We start from the raw sequence: 18460 nt of genomic DNA on the forward strand, positions 1-18460 counted from the left end.
TACAAAGAAGCTTGTATCACAGTCAGACAGCCTTGAACAACCACCTATTCGCATCTGTCAAGCAGTGAGCCAGGATCACGGGCTAGCTTGTATTAGTTTCATGAGAATATTGCCTATATGTCTGTTGTCCAGAGTTGCTTTATCTCCATCACTGTGGAGGACTGTTAGTCACCGATCAGTTTATAAAAACGATTCGTCGTCAAGATGATTCAATCATTTTTGCCGGATTCGAAAATTTCTTAACGAGTTTTTCATCGACGAAAAAGAATTAAGAAATGTATTTGAATATGAGAGGGAAAGTGGCACAATATTTCCAAATTTATAATTATATTGTGTACGAATAAACACTCAAAGCAGCTGGTATACAGAGCATAGCCAATAGTTTTCCTCTATTATTAGAAAGTATGCAACTGCCAAGTATTGACAGTCAAGAAATTCAGGACTGGTTTGCAGCATTTTCAAAATTCTTTTTGAATTCCATCAGTGTTCCAAGTAATTTTGGTCACACAACGGGAAATAGTCATTACAAAAGTGTTCCCTAATTAAGGTACCACGTTTTCATGAGCTGGAGCTGAACATAGACAGTCACATAATAAAATTATTGCCGAGATAATCGATGAATGTGGGTCTGTTTTGGAGCTTTATTTATTTGGTAGTTTCGTATTCGATAAAGAATTTACAGTCAGAGAGAATGGGATGGAAGTTGGCGGGGGCGAACGGGATGGTTTGAAAAGAAAAGAGGCTGGAACGCAGGATAGCAAGAAAGGGGAGAAAAGTTTGTGTAAGGGGCAAGAATTGAGAGAAACTATCTTTTGTCAGCACCTCAGCACTTAGTAAAGAATTCAAAGCTATAGACCAGGGTCACCACTATTTTTTTTAAGCCAACATTTCCCAACCGAGTCTCCTTTGGACATGTTATTGGTGAACTTGAAAGCTGTTAATCCCTAAGAGCATTTTGCGGGCATCCACGTCAGACACGTAAAGTCACAGTTGAAACGTGTAGTAAATTTGCGGTGATAATTTGTTGATCGCTGAAAACAGTTAAATAATATTATAATGATTTGACAAAATCACTCAGTGTTTTTATTGTTTTGAGAATTCCCATGTACTTTTGACTGTCTTATCTTATTCGTATTAGAAGTCCTTTTCTCAAATATTTAATACACAAGCCAAACATTTAAGGGAAGTTGAATCATATGAAAACCTCATACGTAATCTGAAAAGGAATGAGAAGCTGCCTGCGGTTTAATGACCATGGACAAAAACTGACATAGAGCAATAAAAAAGCAAAAATTATTGTTATTTTTTTTTCCAAAATCTGTAATCCAAATTAAAAAATATCGTATTTTATTCTAATTTCAATATAGACAAAAGAGAGGCGAAAGATACCGAAGGGACATTAAAAAATTTGAAATACGTTTCCATAAACAATAAACAAAATAGATTTGTCCATAGGCTATACACGAAATTAATCTACCATAAGCAATAAACGAAACTGATTTTTATAAAATTCAGGAACTCTGGAAATGTGCAACGCTAGTTCTTAGGGGAAAGGCTTCGATGTCAACAAGTAATTTATTTGATATACACATTGTATCATGATTTCACATTATAGATTAAAACAGACATACCGTTATTGGAAGTGAATTACACAATTAATTTAGTGGTTCTGTGCTTCAAAATTAAGAAAATGTATGATTTAATATTAAGATCACATCTGACTGATTTTGTCATAAAAATATTCGTTTTTATTCTGGGACTATTTCAAATATAAGTCCCAGATGGAAGACAACATGGACATTTATTAAATTTATCTATCTGAAAATATCATCTAAAAATCTTCATTTCAATTAAATAAAAGAAATAACATAAATTTAAATTCCTAGTAATAAAAATCGCCCACAAACATGTACAAAATGTTTTAGATAAAATAAAGTGTTTACTCATTAGAGTATGATTCAAATCAAACATGAATAAAATAAGAAGTTGGGTGTACGCCTGTGGGACAGCAAACCAACAAAATAAATGATTTATAAAACTTCTAAATAGAAACACAAATTCTTCAACAATAAGACAATGCACGAAGCTCTAAAGTCTAATTCGCCGCCCGAGTCTATACAAGTTGTGAATATTAATGCGCTATCGTCTGTTTTGAATGGAGCAGACAACTCATCAGCCAGATCATTCATTTTTTTGTTGTTGATTATTTATTACTGTTGTTTGCGTCAAACCACATGTGTGATGTTTTAAATATAATCTAGATTAAAAAGAATGATCTGAAGATATGTGTATACCAGTACCAATGTGACAGCAACCCGCGACGATACACTAATCAATACACACCACGCGCTGTCCAAATGACACTTAAACATTTAGATATGACACAATACAACCATTAACTACGTTCCTTACTTGGAAATATACAAAATTAGGTCAATGTCAGAAAAATATCAACTTTTTTGTTTAAGGCTTAGAAACTGGGAGAAGGCGAGGTTTACCGAGTTCTTCAACTGTTTCGTGCCGAATACAAAAAAAATTATATTATTCTAACATTGACCTAAAATTGTTTTTATACTGCAGCCATAACAATTATAGTTGTAAAAAATGTTACTCATAATAAAACGCATTTTCCACTCAGTGAGTGATATATTTATGTGCGGTTCGCGTATGATTTTTGAAGTATGTAATTTATTCTATTGTGTTTTCACAATAGTTGTAAACCGGTTTTGGCGGTCAGTATATAAAGAAAGTTTGCACGAGATTTAACTATCGAGGTTTGGGCAGTGACCATTGTCGTACGTTTCTTTTGTATTGAAGTCTAATTTCGTTATGTCTGATATCGAGCCTGATAAACTACCTGATATGAAAGGTGTAGAGCTGCCGTGTCAAGCTGATTCTTATGAAATTACAAATGCTGATTTGTTGTCATTGATGAAAACCTATTTTACCAGAAAGTTGACGGGAATTGAGAGAAATTTTGCAGATACCACACATGATCTTGCACAAAAGGTACAGAAATCTGAGAGTTCCTTCAAGTTCAAGGGTAACAAAGTTCAGTTTGACTTAAATTCTGATATGTTAGATAATATTGATATTGCTGTAGACTGTATAGAGCACCGGAGATATGAGAAGGCCGTCAAAGTGCTGAAAGAATCTGGTAAATCTTTGAAGAAAAGGAATAAGCTGATTCGAATAGCAGATAAATCCGAAGGTGGTTGGAAAACTGTAGACGAGTATTTGTCTGATGACGTGGCTAGTGACTCAGAGGATGAGAAGCGCATTCGGGCGGCTGATGGCAGAGCAGTGAAGAAATTGAAAACCGTGAAGCAGGATAAGCGTCAAAACATAAAGAAAAGACCCGCGGAATCTGCTGGTGGTCCATCTAGTATTGCTCACAATGGTAATAATGGTGGTTTTTCACAGCAACAGCCCTTTCTTGTCGCGGGGGCCTCCGCCCCCATCATATCTCGTCGGAACAGAGCTAGGGACATCTGTTACAACTGTTGTCTGTATGGACATTGGGCTAAAGACTGTAAAAAAGGGGGAAATTCAGCAGCTTCCAGAGGAGCACCATACTGAGAGATCTCCAGATATTCTTAAGGTACAGAATGTAGACAATTTTGACTCTTTTTATGATTATGAATCTGGTACTTCTTGTATAAATGTTAAAAATAGACTGAAAAATTCTTTAGATTTTTGGAAAAATATTAATGCTTCAAAGTTTATTTTAGATTTAATTGAGAATGGTTATAAAATACCTTTGATTAATGAACCAGAGAGCGTTTTGCTAAGAAATAATAAATCTGCTTTAGACCATAAAGATTTTGTAGAAAAGGCAGTTCAAGAATTGATTGATGCTAGCTTGATAAAAGAGGTATCGAACAGACCGCATGTTGTTAACCCGTTAACTGTATCGATTAATTCATCAGGTAAAGGTCGTTTAATTTTAGACTTGAGACACGTAAACAAGCAAGTTGTTTATAGTAAAATTAAGTTTGAGGATTGGAAAACTGCCAGTCAGTTTTTGACAAACGATTGTTTTGGTTTTGCCTTTGATTTAAAATCAGGCTATCATCACATAAACATTTTCCTTAATCATCAGAAGTATTTGGGGTTTTCTTGGAAGTTTGGTGAAACGGTAAAATATTTTGTTTTTACAGTTTTGCCGTTTGGCCTCTGTTCAGCGGGATACGTATTCACTAAAGTTGTAAGACCTTTAATTGCTCACTGGCGCAAAGATGGTATCAAAATTACAGTGTATTTAGATGATGGCTTATGTTTAGCGGAGACTGAAAAGCTATGTTGCGAACAATCAGTGAGGGTCAAAAACGATTTGATATTGTCAGGTTTGTTCCAAACAAGGACAAGTGTATATGGACATCTGTTTAAACTTTAGTTTGGCTTGGTTTCACTTGGAATTTGAAAAGTTCTTTGATGGAGTTGCCGTTAATTAAAATAGATAATTTTATCCATTTGATTGATTTAATTCTGTCTAAAGCTTTTAATGTTAAAATTAGGTTATTAGCTAAATTATGTGGAAAAATAATTTCCTTTTCGCCAGCTATTGGAAATGTTACTCAAATTATATCTCCATATCATGTGACAAATGGAGGACGGCAGTGTTTTTCATGAGAGAAAGAAAATGTGAAAATTTTATGGTAATATGCCTCGCAGAGGTATCAAACGAACAAATAACAGTAACAGTTATAGCAACACAAGTGATAATACTGTTTTTGATGAATCAGTTGAGAAAAAACCGTCCAAAAAGAAAAGTAAACAAAGGAATAAAAACAAGTCGTCAAACGTAAACAAAGGTGAACACAAAAGTGAACACTTGAATGGTTCAGGTGACTTTCGAAATGTAAACAATCAAACTTCTTCTACAGTAGACAATGTGAATTTAATGTCTAGCTTTAATGATCAACCACGTTATGTTAACGATACAAATTTAATGTATTCACAAAACCCCAGTCCGATGTTCCAAATGCAGAACCAGAGTCAACATCTTTGCTCTACACCTAACCCCGGTATGATGTCGTTTCCAATACACCAAGTACATCACACATCACCTCTCGCCCAACAAATTCCAGATCAAAGGCCAGGTTGGGTTGACGAACTGTTCCGAAAAATGGATAACTTTGAAATTAAATTGTGCAAGCTCGATCAAATTGACTCGTTAGTTACGTCTATAAATTCTAAAGTTATTAAACTGGAACAAAATGCCAAATCGATAGACGATCGAATGGACCAGGTAGAAAGAAGCTCCCAGCTAATAAGCAACGATTTTGATACTCAGAAAGTTGTTTTTTCTAAATTTAAAACCGAACTTGATAATATTTCGAAGCATATTAAATCAGAGGGAACACACTCTGTCGATAGATTAGGAGAAACTTTAGATGACATTCGGAAAGAAAATACAAAACTGAAGTCCGAGTTAATAGACGTCCAAATGAGGTCCATGCGGAATAACCTGATATTTTACAATATCCCGGAATCGGAAGGTGAACACTGTACCCAAATTATAAACAAATTTTGTTACGAAAGTCTGAAAATTGAAAATGTGGCTACAAAGTTATCTATTGCTGAGGCCTATCGTCTAGGAAAGCATGGTGAGAAAACTCGTCCGATACTAGTAAAGTTTTCAAATTTTGAAAGCCGGGATTTGGTGAAAAAAAGCGCAAAAAATTTAAAAGAAACAGGTTTCGGTATTTCAGAACAATTACCCTTGGATATTCAGAAACGAAGAAAAGAAAAGCTGCCGATCCTAAAGAACCTACGAGAGCGGGACATCAAGGCTTACTTTGTGAAAGACCGTATATTTGTAAATGGGAAGGAATATTTGCCATAGGACAAACCCAGAGAACAATTTTGTAAATTAAAATGTTTATGTTGGAATGTTCATGGATTGACGTTGGTCTACAAAGATAATGACTTTTTGAACTTAATTAATGATTACAATATTTTATTTCTCAGTGAGACCTGGCTAAAAGAAAATAACTTGATAGTTATAGATGGTTTTGAAAGAATTTCTTGTGTATTTCGTAATAAAAATATTGGTACTAGAAATGAAGGAGGTATTGCTGTATTTTGTAAAAGTTTTTTGTGTAACGGTATAATTGTTGAAAAAGAATTAAATGATGGTATTATTCTGTTAAAACTTGATCATAATTTCTTTGCTACTGATAAAGATATTTTTATTTGTTTTTCTTATGTACCACATGAAAGATCTAATTATTACCAATTATGTGATATAGATTTTCACGACATTATTGAAAGTATTGTAAATAACTATAGTGATAAAGGTATTGTTATGGTATGTGGAGATTTAAATAGCCGCATAGGTGAATTAAGTGATTTTTTACTCAATGATGATCTAGATAAATATGTTGAAAGTGTTGAGCACGTTGTTAACCCTATCATTTATAATAGACAATCAATGGACAAAATCGTTAATGCGTTTGGCCGTAAACTGGTACAAATGTGTTTTAACACGGGTTTAGTTGTAGCCAATGGCAGACTTTGTAATGACAAAGATGGTAATTTTACGTTCTGTACGGCCAAAGGAAGAAGTGTAAATGACTATCTACTCGTGCCCCAGAGCGAATGTAGATTAATAAATGACTTTATAGTGCTACCTATGAACGAGTTTTCTGATCACATGCCTATTTACTTCGAACTAGACTTATCTGTCATTCGTCAACAAAATCTCCCCCAAATTCATAAATTCATCAAATGGGACAACAATAGATGCGATGAGTATATTCAAATTTTACAGTCTCACCGTGACAACCTATTGAGCTTGGTGAATAATGTAACTTCCGAAATTGATATTAATAACGCAGTGAAGGAGATAACCCGAACTATCTACGAAAGTGCATTTAAAGTTTTTGGACACACCATTTTAATTCGAGACGATATATATGTTAAACGACCAAATAACGAATGGTTTAACGAGAAATGTTCAAACGCTCGAATAGAATTTCACACTGCGAGAAATTTTTATATGCGTCATCCGACAGACACAAATAGACATTCCTATGTTACGACTAGAAACAAATTTAATAAGGCTAAACGTAATGCACAGTTTAACTACAAAAAAAGAAAAGGCCTTGAACTTTGTAATATTGCAAAAAGGGAACCTAGAAAGTTTTGGTCCGCTGTAAAACCGAAAAACAGATCAAAATGTTTAGCTGAAAATGATGAAATGTTGAACTATTTTGAAAAGATTTTGGGATCGGACCCTCCAGAACTTTGTGATGAAGTTTTACATTTATTAAACAATACCGACTTTGGTGACATAAGTATTGATATTCTTGATTCCGAAATTACAGAAGATGAAATTAAAAAAGCTATACAGAAACTTAAAACAGGCAAAAGTTCGGGAAGTGACGATATAATTGGTGAAATGATAGCTGCAAATCCTCTTTTCTTTGCGCCTATTTTTAAAATTCTTTTCAACTCTATGTATGACAATGGAATATATCCAGAAAATTGGACCGAATGTATAGTTATCCCTGTACCCAAAAGCGGTGACTTGTCGGACCCAAACAATTTCAGGCCAATAGTATTAGTAAGCATTCTTTCTAAGATTTTTACTAGCATATTAACGGAACGATTGCTTTCATGGTCGGAGGACGAACAGAAATTAATAGACAATCAGTTTGGATTTCGTCCTGGTCGTTCAACTGTAGATGCCATTTTCACATTGCATGGAATTATAACACATGTATTAGTACACAAACTTCAGCTGTTTTGTGCCTTCGTGGACTTTCGTAAGGCTTTTGATAAGCTACACAGAAGAATTTTAATATACAAACTGCTAAATAATGGCATAAGTAATAAATTTGTATCTATTGTTAAAACTTTATATGCATCAGTGCGTCTTCGTGTACGATCCGGAGGAGTTCTGTCAACGTATATTTGTTCCTAATAATATTTGTTCCTGAGGGAAACAATATTATAATAATATTTGTTCTGCGGAAATTCGGTTATGGAATACTTCTTCCAACTGTATTATATTTGTTCCACTGATATCAGGAACTTATATTATATGTTGATGAGTATAACAAATGTTCCTAGTATGCTGAAGTTTAAAGTTTATACCTGAGTGATTAATATCTAAATCAAAACAGGTTTTAAATGCTGATTATATGATTATTATGTAAATAGAAAAGTGTTATTGAGTTAGATAGATATATTCATTTGTACACAACCCCTGAATGTATAAACATGGAGGCTGATGAGTATAAGAAAATATTTATATTCTTAAATGATGGAACTTATGTTGATGGTAAGTAAATATTTTAACAAGTACTGCTGTGAAATATACACATGATAAATGTTAATTCTAATGAGACAAATATCATTTAAATGTAAAATTTGTTGGATAATTTGAAATGATTATTTAATGTCTACAACATTGGGAACAATTATTTCCCATATTCACGATACATGTTCTTTTACCAGTATTAATTCTACTATAGTATATCAGGAAAATAATTGTAAATACCAATTTATCATTCCGGCATTCGTAATAGATAGAACATAATAATATTTTTGGGTCGGAAAAGATATTACATAATACTTTTTCCAATCGGAATAAATATTACATAATACTTTTTCCAATCGGTATAAATATTACATAATACTTTTTTCGACTGGAATAAATATTACATAATACTTTTTCCAATTGGAATAAATATTACATAATACTTTTGCCAATCGGAATAAATATTACATAATACTTTTTACAATTGGAATAATTATTACTTATTTGTATATATGTTAATAAAGCAATTTAACCGTAATTTCTGATTACTTTCATTTTAATGAATGATATATGTCAAATTATCAAAATGATCATAGTAAAAATGTTATACCAGTCTTAAAATTTCCACCATAATATTTATTCCAAAGATAACTTACTATGTAATACAACTTCCTGTTGGAATTTATTTTATGTGATAAAAATTCTGAGGCATCGGTCCTTTTATTATGCTTATTGAATATTTTCCACCATAATATTTATTCCAAAGATAATTTATTATGTAATAAAACTTCCTATTGGAATTTATTTTATGTGATAAAAATTCCGAGGCATCGGTCCTTTTATTATGCTTATGGAATAAATATCACATAACATTTATTCCAATTGGAACTTTTGTTACATAATAAATTATCTTTGGAATAAATATTATGGTGGAACTTATATTCTGTGACAGTGCTGTCAGATGCGTTTGATAATTTTCTTGGTGTAAAACAAGGGGAACCTCTATCTCCTTTGCTGTTTTTGTTTTTTATCAACGACATTATTCAAGATATTTCCGTTGAATCAGATAATAACATTGTGTCTCTAAGTGGATTTTTAATATATTTGATCTTATTTGCTGATGATACTGTACTTTTTGGAAAATCACCGAATGTGTTGCAGCATTTACTTGATAAATTACTATTATATTGTAATAAATGGAACATAGAAGTGAACACGGAAAAGACAAAGGTTATTGTTTTTCGAAATGGATGGAGGCCTGTGGTAAATCGTTTTTATTACAATGACAGAGAATTAGAAATTGTGAACTCCTATGTATACCTCGGTGTGTTGCTCCACTATAATGGAAAATTTTTGCAAACTCAAAAGCGTTTATCTCAGCAAGGTTCAAGAGCGTTGTCTTCACTTATAAATTCTTTGAAACAATTGTATCTGACTACTGAACAACAGATTTTTCTATTCGATAGTATGGTTGGATCCGTTTTAAGTTATGGGGCTGAAATATGGGGTTTTCATCGTGCTGGTGATATAGAGCTTATACATAATAGATTTTGTAGATTTGTTTTAAAACTTGGCAAGAAAGTCCCTACAAATTTTTTATATGGTGAACTTGGGCATTTGCCATTGCATATTTTGAGAAAATTTAAAATCCTGAAATATTGGATTCATATTGTAACTAATAAACCTCATATTGTATATGAAGTTTATAAACTTTTGTACGAAGATGCAAATAATGGTAAAATTAATTGGGCGTCTAACGTCAAAAATTTGTTATGTAACCTTGGATTTAATGATGTATGGATTTCACAAGATACTAGTAAATTATCATTTGATTGTGTTAAAACACGTATTAAAGATCATTTTTTACAAAGCTGGAATACAGCTTTAGAAGAGTGTAACAAATTATGTATTTATAAACGATATAAACTAGTATTTGGTATCGAAAAATACCTAGATTTCCATTGTAATGTATCGATATTAACTAAATTGCGTAGCGGCACACTTAAATTAAATGTTGAAGTTGGTCGTTATCTAAATATTCAAAGAGAAAATAGAATTTGTATATGTTGCAATATGAATGTTTTAGAGGACGAATATCATTTTGTTTTATCATGTCCAGCATATAGATCTGTGCGACTAGAATTTTTACCTAAATTTTATTATTCTTGGCCAAATCGGTACAAGTTAGACAATTTATTACAAGCTCATTGTAAATCTCTGACAGTAAAACTATGCAATTATTTAAACGCAGCTTGGAAAATTAGATCACATATATTGTCATAATATTATTGTATACTTTGTAACTATTGTTCTCTGCTGTCTTTTGTTTGTCATATATTGTATATATTTTTTCGTTTGCCATAGCATGTATATGCTTCTTGCAAATAAAGTATTCATTCATTCATATGACAAGGTGTACTTTTTCTGTTATAAATTTAAAACAAGACTGGGATCAGTACGTTGATTTGAGACACCATTCAGATAGTATTCAAGAAATTTTGTTTTGGAAACAAAATATTCACTGTTTGAAGCCATTACCTTTATTACGGAATAATTCTGAATTTAATGTTTTCACTGATGCTTGTGATATAGGTGCAGGAGGTTATTTACAAGGTACTGATTATATTGCACACAGACAATGGTCTGTGACAGAGGCAACAAAAAGCTCCACTTGGAGAGAGGTGAAAGCCATTGAATTATCTTTAGATAGTTTTGCGAAAGTATTAGAACACAGTTCAGTTACTTTTTTTCACAGATAATCAAAATGCTGTTAGTATTATTAAGAAAGGAAGCAAATTACCACACTTGCAAGGTTTAGCTTTATCAATTTTTAATACTTGTGTGTCGCGTAATATTTCATTATATGCACAGTGGATTCCTAGAGAGGAAAACGAAAAGGCTGATGCTTTGAGTAGAATTATTGACATTGATGATTGGGGCATATCTTTTGAATTTTTCGATTTCTTGAATAGCATCTAGGGACCATTCACTGTTGACAGGTTTGCTAACATGCATAATACTAAGCTGACTAGGTTTAATTCGAAATATTGGAATCCTACAACATCAGCGATAGATGCATTCACTTGCAACTGGCATGGCGAGAACAACTGGTTAGTTCTGCCAATTAGTCTAGTTAGTAACTGTATTAACCATTTAGTCTCTTGTGGAGCAGAGGGTACACTTGTTGTTCCTAAATGGCAGTCTGCTGCATTTTGGCCTTTGATTTTTAAACAGAACTTGGAATACGCTTGTTCTGTTGTTGATGTTTTAGAATTTCATGAAGTAGAAATAATTTTTGTTGCTGGTAACAATTTAAACTCTTTGTTTGCTAATGGTAAATTTCACGGGAAAATATTAGCTGTACATTTAAATGCTTCGGTTGTGTAATATGTATATTTATTTTACAGATTTATATTACCACTGGGTATTGCGTTTTGCTACGGTGTTACTGTGTACACACATTGGACTGCCTTTTTTGGTCACTGGACCCTCATCTTATTGGTCACTGGACTATTGTTATAGATTGTATTATTGTTTGACCAAGTCACTGGACTAGTATGGATATAGTTTCAAGGTACTGTATTTTATATTTATAACTTTATTCTACCGATTGTATATATATTTTGCAGACAATATTTTCTGTTGGATTTTGGTCACAGAACGAACAGATTAAACATCCTGAACTTAGATCATTGTTTAATAGTTTATCCTCAACCATTCTTGATGCTCGTGCAAAATCTACAGTAGAAAAATATGCTGGATATTTTAAAAGATTCGTTAAATGGGCTGAAAAATACTCTGAAATTAAATGTGTTTTACCCTGTCAAGAATTATATGTAGGTCTATATTTACAAAATTTAATGCAATCAGCTAATCATTATAGCGTTATAGAATCCGCTTTTTATGGAATTAAATGGGCACATAATCTTGCTGGGGTAGCTAATCCATGTGATTCTGAAATGGTTAGATTGATCGTAGAAGCATCAAGAAGAAAATTGAACAGACCTATAGAGAAAAAGAGTCCAGTTACTTCTGATATTATGATTAAATTATTTTCAAAGTACAATTCAGTTGGTCGTTCTCTTAAAGATTTACGGTTATTAACAATGTGTGCACTATCTTATACCGAATTTTTAAGGTATCAAGAACTTTGTAGTATAAAAGCAAAGCACATTTCATTTTGTAATCAATATATAGACATTTTTATTGAGAAGAGTAAAACAGACTGTTTCAGGAAAGGCAGACATGTATTGATATCAAAGCTTGACACTCCACAATGTCCATGTACAATATTAGACTGCTATTTAAGAGCAGCAAATATTGATTTGTCTTCAGATATGTATATATTTAGACCTTTGTCATTTTTGAAGAAAACACAGAATTTTGTTCTTAGGAAGAAAAACTATAGTTTGTCGTATACCAGAGCGAGAGAATTGGTTAAATGTGCATGATCAGAGATTGGTTGTAACTCTAAAGATTTTGGTCTGCATAGTTTTAGATCGGGTGGTGCCACAGCTGCCGCTCAAAACAATATTTCAGATAGGTTATTTAAAATACACGGTCGGTGGAAATCCGATCAAGCTAAAGACGGCTATGTATTAGAAAGTTTACAGAAGCGTTTGTCAGTATCTCAAAATCTTGGTATATATATGATATGTACTTAACGTCAAGTTTGCTTTCTTTGTGCGTCGAGATGGTCATTGCGCCTAACAGTACCTAAATATGTATTTACTTTTCTATTATGCCTTTATCGTATAAAGGTACATATCTGAATGTGCTCAGATATGTATGCTATACAAAAATCTAGAGAGATTTAGCACATAAATACTTTATGTTCGTTTGAACACAGTGAATTTAGAACATAAGTATATTTATGTGCGGTTCGCGTATGATTTTTGAAGTATGTAATTTATTCTATTGTGTTTTCACAATAGTTGTAAACCGGTTTTGGCGGTCAGTATATAAAGACAGTTTGCACGAGATTTAATTATCGAGGTTTGGGCAGTGACCATTGTCGTACGTTTCTTTTGTATTGAAGTCTAATTTTCATTAAGAATTCTGTTTTTTAATGTATTGAAGTTGTACGTAAAGAATTAATATGTTTTGTATAAATTTTGTAGATGTTTGATTGCTGTCTTTTACCGGTATTGTTGATCAAATTGAGATTTTGTGATGTTTATAAAGGACTTTTTTGCGTAGATGTGCATGGTTTCCGTATTCAAAACATGAACTGTTATTTATGTTTGATAAAATATTGTGATCTCTGGATCTTATTAAAATTGAGATGGTCATTGCGCCTAACAGTAATCGAGATGGTCATTGCGCCTAACAGTACCTAAATATGTATTTACTTTTCTATTATGCCTTTATCGTATAAAGGTACATATCTGAATGTGCTCAGATATGTATGCTATACAAAAATCTAGAGAGATTTAGCACATAAATACTTTATGTTCGTTGGAACACAGTGAATTTAGAACATAATGTGGTTTCGTTATGTACAATGTACATAATTTATCTATCTTATATAATTAGATCCGAAGTCATACTCGCCATAAATTCTTATTTAAATCATTTCACTGCTACTTTCATGTTAATATTATGACATAAATTATTATATCATATTGTGTAATGTTTCAGGTTTCACGTTGTTAAAGTTACACCGGATGAAAATATAGGATGTAACAAAACACAACTTTTCCAGGGAGGAAGTAGGTGGATCGGTTTGTGGTTTCGTTAAGTAACCATATCTATGCATAATGGGTTACATTAGAAGTCTGTAATTCAGTGGTTGTTGTTTGCTGCTGTATAACACATTTGTTTTTCGTTCAATATGTACATAAATCGGGCCATTAGTTTTCTCGTTTGAATTGTTTTACATTTGTTATTTTGGGGCCTTTTATAGCTGACTATGCGGTATAGGTTCCACTCATCGTTGAAGGCCGTACGGTGACTTATTATTGTTAATCTCTGTGTCATTTGGTCTGTTTTGGAGAGTTGTCTCATTGGCAATCATACCACAACTTCTTATTTTTATACACTGGATTTATCTATAGTTAATTGATAAATTATAGTGTTAATTAGTAGCCGAAAATTAAAAGGATAAACATTACGAATTTAGAAACATCCACAAAATATATGAAAAAATTGTAAAACCCTCTACTATTAAGCAAAACCAAACACGGTATTAAGGATGTTCGCTACTCTACTTCAAAATAACAAGCTTTCTAAGAGACTGTAATAAATTGATAGTACATAAATAGATGAACTGAAAAAGCAGAAAAAAATTAAGGGTCCGTGTGTTTGTTTTCGAGATATAAGCCACTGAAAATTTGGCGGGAAATGATTCTCTCTAGATTTTTTATACTTTTAACATTGTCCGCTTTTCTCTTTTAAAAACTATGAAAAAATAACAAGGATTTTGTAATATTTTCAAATATGGCTTTTAAAACTATATGTAATAAAATTATGAAAAAAAGTAGGGGTTAGTGGACAAAATTTTTTAATGGCAAAACATGGATAAAACCAGAGGATTCCGAAAATCTGGCAAAAATTCAAAAACAAGAGAAGCGAACATCCTAAAATGACCAAATGCAATGAAATAATAACTGGTAAATCGGAAACTCTACAAACGCAAATGTTTTGCAATTGAGGAAAAAAATAGTATATTCTAATAGAAAAGGTCAGAATACTCGAGCTGGTTTTTTTTATGAGAATTTTTTACTTTGTCTCATTATGGTATGATAAAATAAATCTTTGTTAAGACAAGTTAGGTAGATTCAGATAAGAAAAGGGTCAATTGTGTATTTTATAAATAAAGGATGCACTTACAATTCAGGATTTTGGCAGGGTTCTAGTAGCGTATGTCAATTGGGTATTTTAAAAGAGGCATGAAGTTCTTGGAATTCTTGAGCTTGAGTTTGATTATGGTCGGGAGATATCTGTTGGCCAGGCCACGAACAATGCTCTGTTTCTTATCTTGGCGGCCTGTGTATGAACTACCAGGCAAGATTTATCATCTATCACTTGAAATTAACATATTTTAACATAATTGTTCCGTCTATGTGCATATGCCTTGCTGTTAACGTACAAGTCATCTAAGCTTTGAATCTTTATAAATGCTGTTATCGTGCAGGTCATCTAAACTCTGAATCTATATAAATGCTGTTAACGTACAGGTCATCTAAGCTTTGAATCTTTATAAATGCTGCTAACGTACAGGTCATCTAAACTTTGAATCTTTATAAATGCAAAATTAACGCACAGGTCATCTAAGCTTTGAATCTTTATAAATGCTGTTAACGTACAGGTCATCTAAGCTTTGAATCTTTAAAAAAGGAAATTGGGTTACATTTTTAGCTTGTCGTGGAAAATTAAGTAACACTTGAATTGCTATGATGATGTTCATTCTGTGGTTGAATGATTATGTCACGGATGTATATGATAGAAAAATAATACATTTGAGATAATATATGAAGTCATATCGGAAACTATATGAATTTTGTCTTTTCGCACAAATTGGGAAACTATAAGCGCAATATACCTCGGCAGATTAAATGTTTCTACTCAAGAATAGTAAGTTGACAATAGGATGACTTGAATCGTCGAGTTTGTCATTGAATCTGTTTTAAGGTGTCCTTGACAACTTTAATTTCGAGAAAAAGACCTCAAAATGAAGGTCTGTTTTATTTTTTATTTCAATATCATAAAATAATATTATATGTAAGTACTTTCTGATGAAAAAAAAAGGTTTTGCTTTTCTTCTTTTATTCGAAAAGGTTTGGTAATCTTTGCTTCGTATATGTGCAAAAACATGAAGACTAGCAAGGCAACACACTTGGTACTCATTGGAATGCCGATTGTCTTTTTTTTTGGTAAATTAATTCAACGAAATTCAACAAATATGTTGCCTAAAAAAACAGTTCGATAATTTACACAACGGTGTATTTGATTTTGAAATGAAGTTGGTTCTTAAAAGGTATGAATTTTCACGCAATACCTTTTTTCCAAGTTCAGCAGGCATAGTGTTGCAGGTGACATTTATCATATAGCTGAGATGTCTCAGTTAAACTCCAGTTGAAACGACTACATATGCTTGAACTAGCCAAATGGGCATAGACAGCAAGGAGCACGAATAAATGGTTGTAGACCATTGTATACAATGAAATATGAATATATTATGAAGTCATATATCGGAAATTGAAGCAAAAAAATAAAATAAAATACAAACAGTCTTTACATTTTAGATATACTTTATATGAGAGATATATATATATGCAGAATTTTACAATACTCGAATCAGTATTACTCTTCATAAACACAATTAGATGAAAGGCTTGTACAGTAAGTTATTCACTTTAGGTGGAATATAATTTGACTACAAGTTGTTGTATGCCACTCGGAAAACACTTGAAATATGACAAAAAGGGATAATTGCATAATATAGAACATCACTTTAAAATTCGTCACATATTTTACTCTTGGTCCTACTTAAAACAATTCATTTTCTTAAAGATAAATCTATAACCATCCCTAAATCTTCTGTCAATAAATGCATATATAATAGGGTTCACGACATTGTTAATGGCGAATGACCTGGTTACTATTGGCAACACAGCGGACACAATAGGACCTGGCGGAAACAGGAATTTACCTTTCAATGCCGTCAATAAAGATATTGTCAAATGCGGCAGGTAGCTCAAAATGAAGGCGAGACTGACGGCAAATGCGATTTTAGTTAGTTTCTTCGATGCCATGTCTTCTTTTTTTGATTTTTTTCTATCTTTGTTGGTTGACTTTTGTTTGCTTAATAGTTTCTTTTCACTGTTTTGCTTTTTTTCCTCGAAAACCTCATTTTGGTATTGCTGAGAAGTATTTATATTATGTTGCTCATTGGGAAGTGTTGTATCAGACGTTGACTTAGACGAAGACACATTAGAGAATTTCCTCCTAAAATGGATGTGTGCGCAAAGTTTACGTCCAATTAACGAGTATATAACAATTAAAGATACCATACAGATAATGAAAATGAGAAACAATACCCCACCATATACAGTTGGATATATTGTTTTTGCAAATTGATCCGAAAGTGAGCAATCAAATCCTGTGATATTAAATTCTCCAAGTTTTACATGTCTTATTCCACTGATAAGGAAGTTTGGCCAGGAGAACACGAGTGCCAAACAGACACTAAAAAAGATGAATATTGTAGCATGATGAGAAGTCATTTGAAGTTTTAATGGAGTAAATACACGTCGATATCGATCGCCGGAGAGTCCCATTAGAATGAAGATCGATGACAGTGCAAAAAGGTTGTTACAGGCGCGAAAAAATTTACATGCCCACATGTTGTAAAACGTATATTGAAATCTCATCTCTGTTATCTCAAACGGAAGAGTTACAGCACAGACAAATAAATCTGAAAGTGCCAGACCAATGATAAATGTACGGTGAGTACTCTTCTGAAATCTGATGGGATAAACTATTAGAACCAAAACATTGCCTGGTATTCCAATTAACATAAGAAGTGCAAGATAGATCATTGGTGCCAGTCGTCGTAAAGCCTCCTCATCATTGTAATCCTGCAGAGTTTTGTTAAAGTCGAGATATGTTCTGTTGGTTAAATTATAGTTAGCGATTGTTGAATTATCCATGATTTGTGAATTCAACGGTACTTCATGGACACATATATAGATGTCCGAACTGTCACTTAGAAGTCTCTCTTCTTTAGATTATTTCTTTCATTTAAGACTAAGTTTGAGTGTACAATAAACTTAAACATCTATGAATGGACATACCCTAGTCTAACTTAGTATGATTAAGCTATGGCGTATTGTCAAACTTATAACCGGATTACAACAATTAAAACGATCCCAAGTGGAAGGATGAGGGTTATTATTAGTAAATTTTCCAATGAGGAAGTCACTTGTTATATGTACGCATGTGGCATAGTTGAATTATATCATGTAGGAAATTATAATTGGAATTGAAATATCTCTTGTAGTAGATATAAACATTGGAATGAAAATATTATTCAACAGTAGAATGGGCCACATAAAATTTAAAGTTCTTATGAAAATATAATGAAAATCTGCGTTGTACATTTCATTTTGAGAACATAAAAAAACCTCTGACAATGTCTATTGTAGAGACAATAGGTTGACCTTTAGTTGTTGCTTTCTCATTGACATA

The 18460-nt window shown here is 32.5% G+C and overlaps 1 protein-coding gene across 1 annotated transcript; it reads right to left on the reverse strand.

The window, feature by feature from the left end:
• Nucleotides 1–16503: 16503 nt before the first annotated feature.
• Nucleotides 16504–18129, reverse strand: LOC127706357 (cholecystokinin receptor-like). The gene has a single exon (XM_052210928.1). It carries the CDS (start codon nt 17920–17922, stop codon nt 16756–16758), a length of 1167 nt encoding a protein of 388 aa, XP_052066888.1. The 5' UTR covers nt 17923–18129; the 3' UTR covers nt 16504–16755.
• Nucleotides 18130–18460: the final 331 nt, after the last annotated feature.

This window comes from Mytilus californianus, unplaced genomic scaffold (genome assembly GCF_021869535.1).
Source record: "Mytilus californianus isolate M0D057914Y unplaced genomic scaffold, xbMytCali1.0.p SCAF_6, whole genome shotgun sequence".
Lineage (NCBI taxonomy): Eukaryota > Metazoa > Mollusca > Bivalvia > Mytilida > Mytilidae > Mytilus > Mytilus californianus.

Excerpts from the sequence above, each read along its gene's own strand:
- LOC127706357 (XM_052210928.1), bottom strand. The coding sequence starts at position 17,922 with ATGGATAATTCAACAATCGCTAACTATAATTTAACCAACAGAACATAT.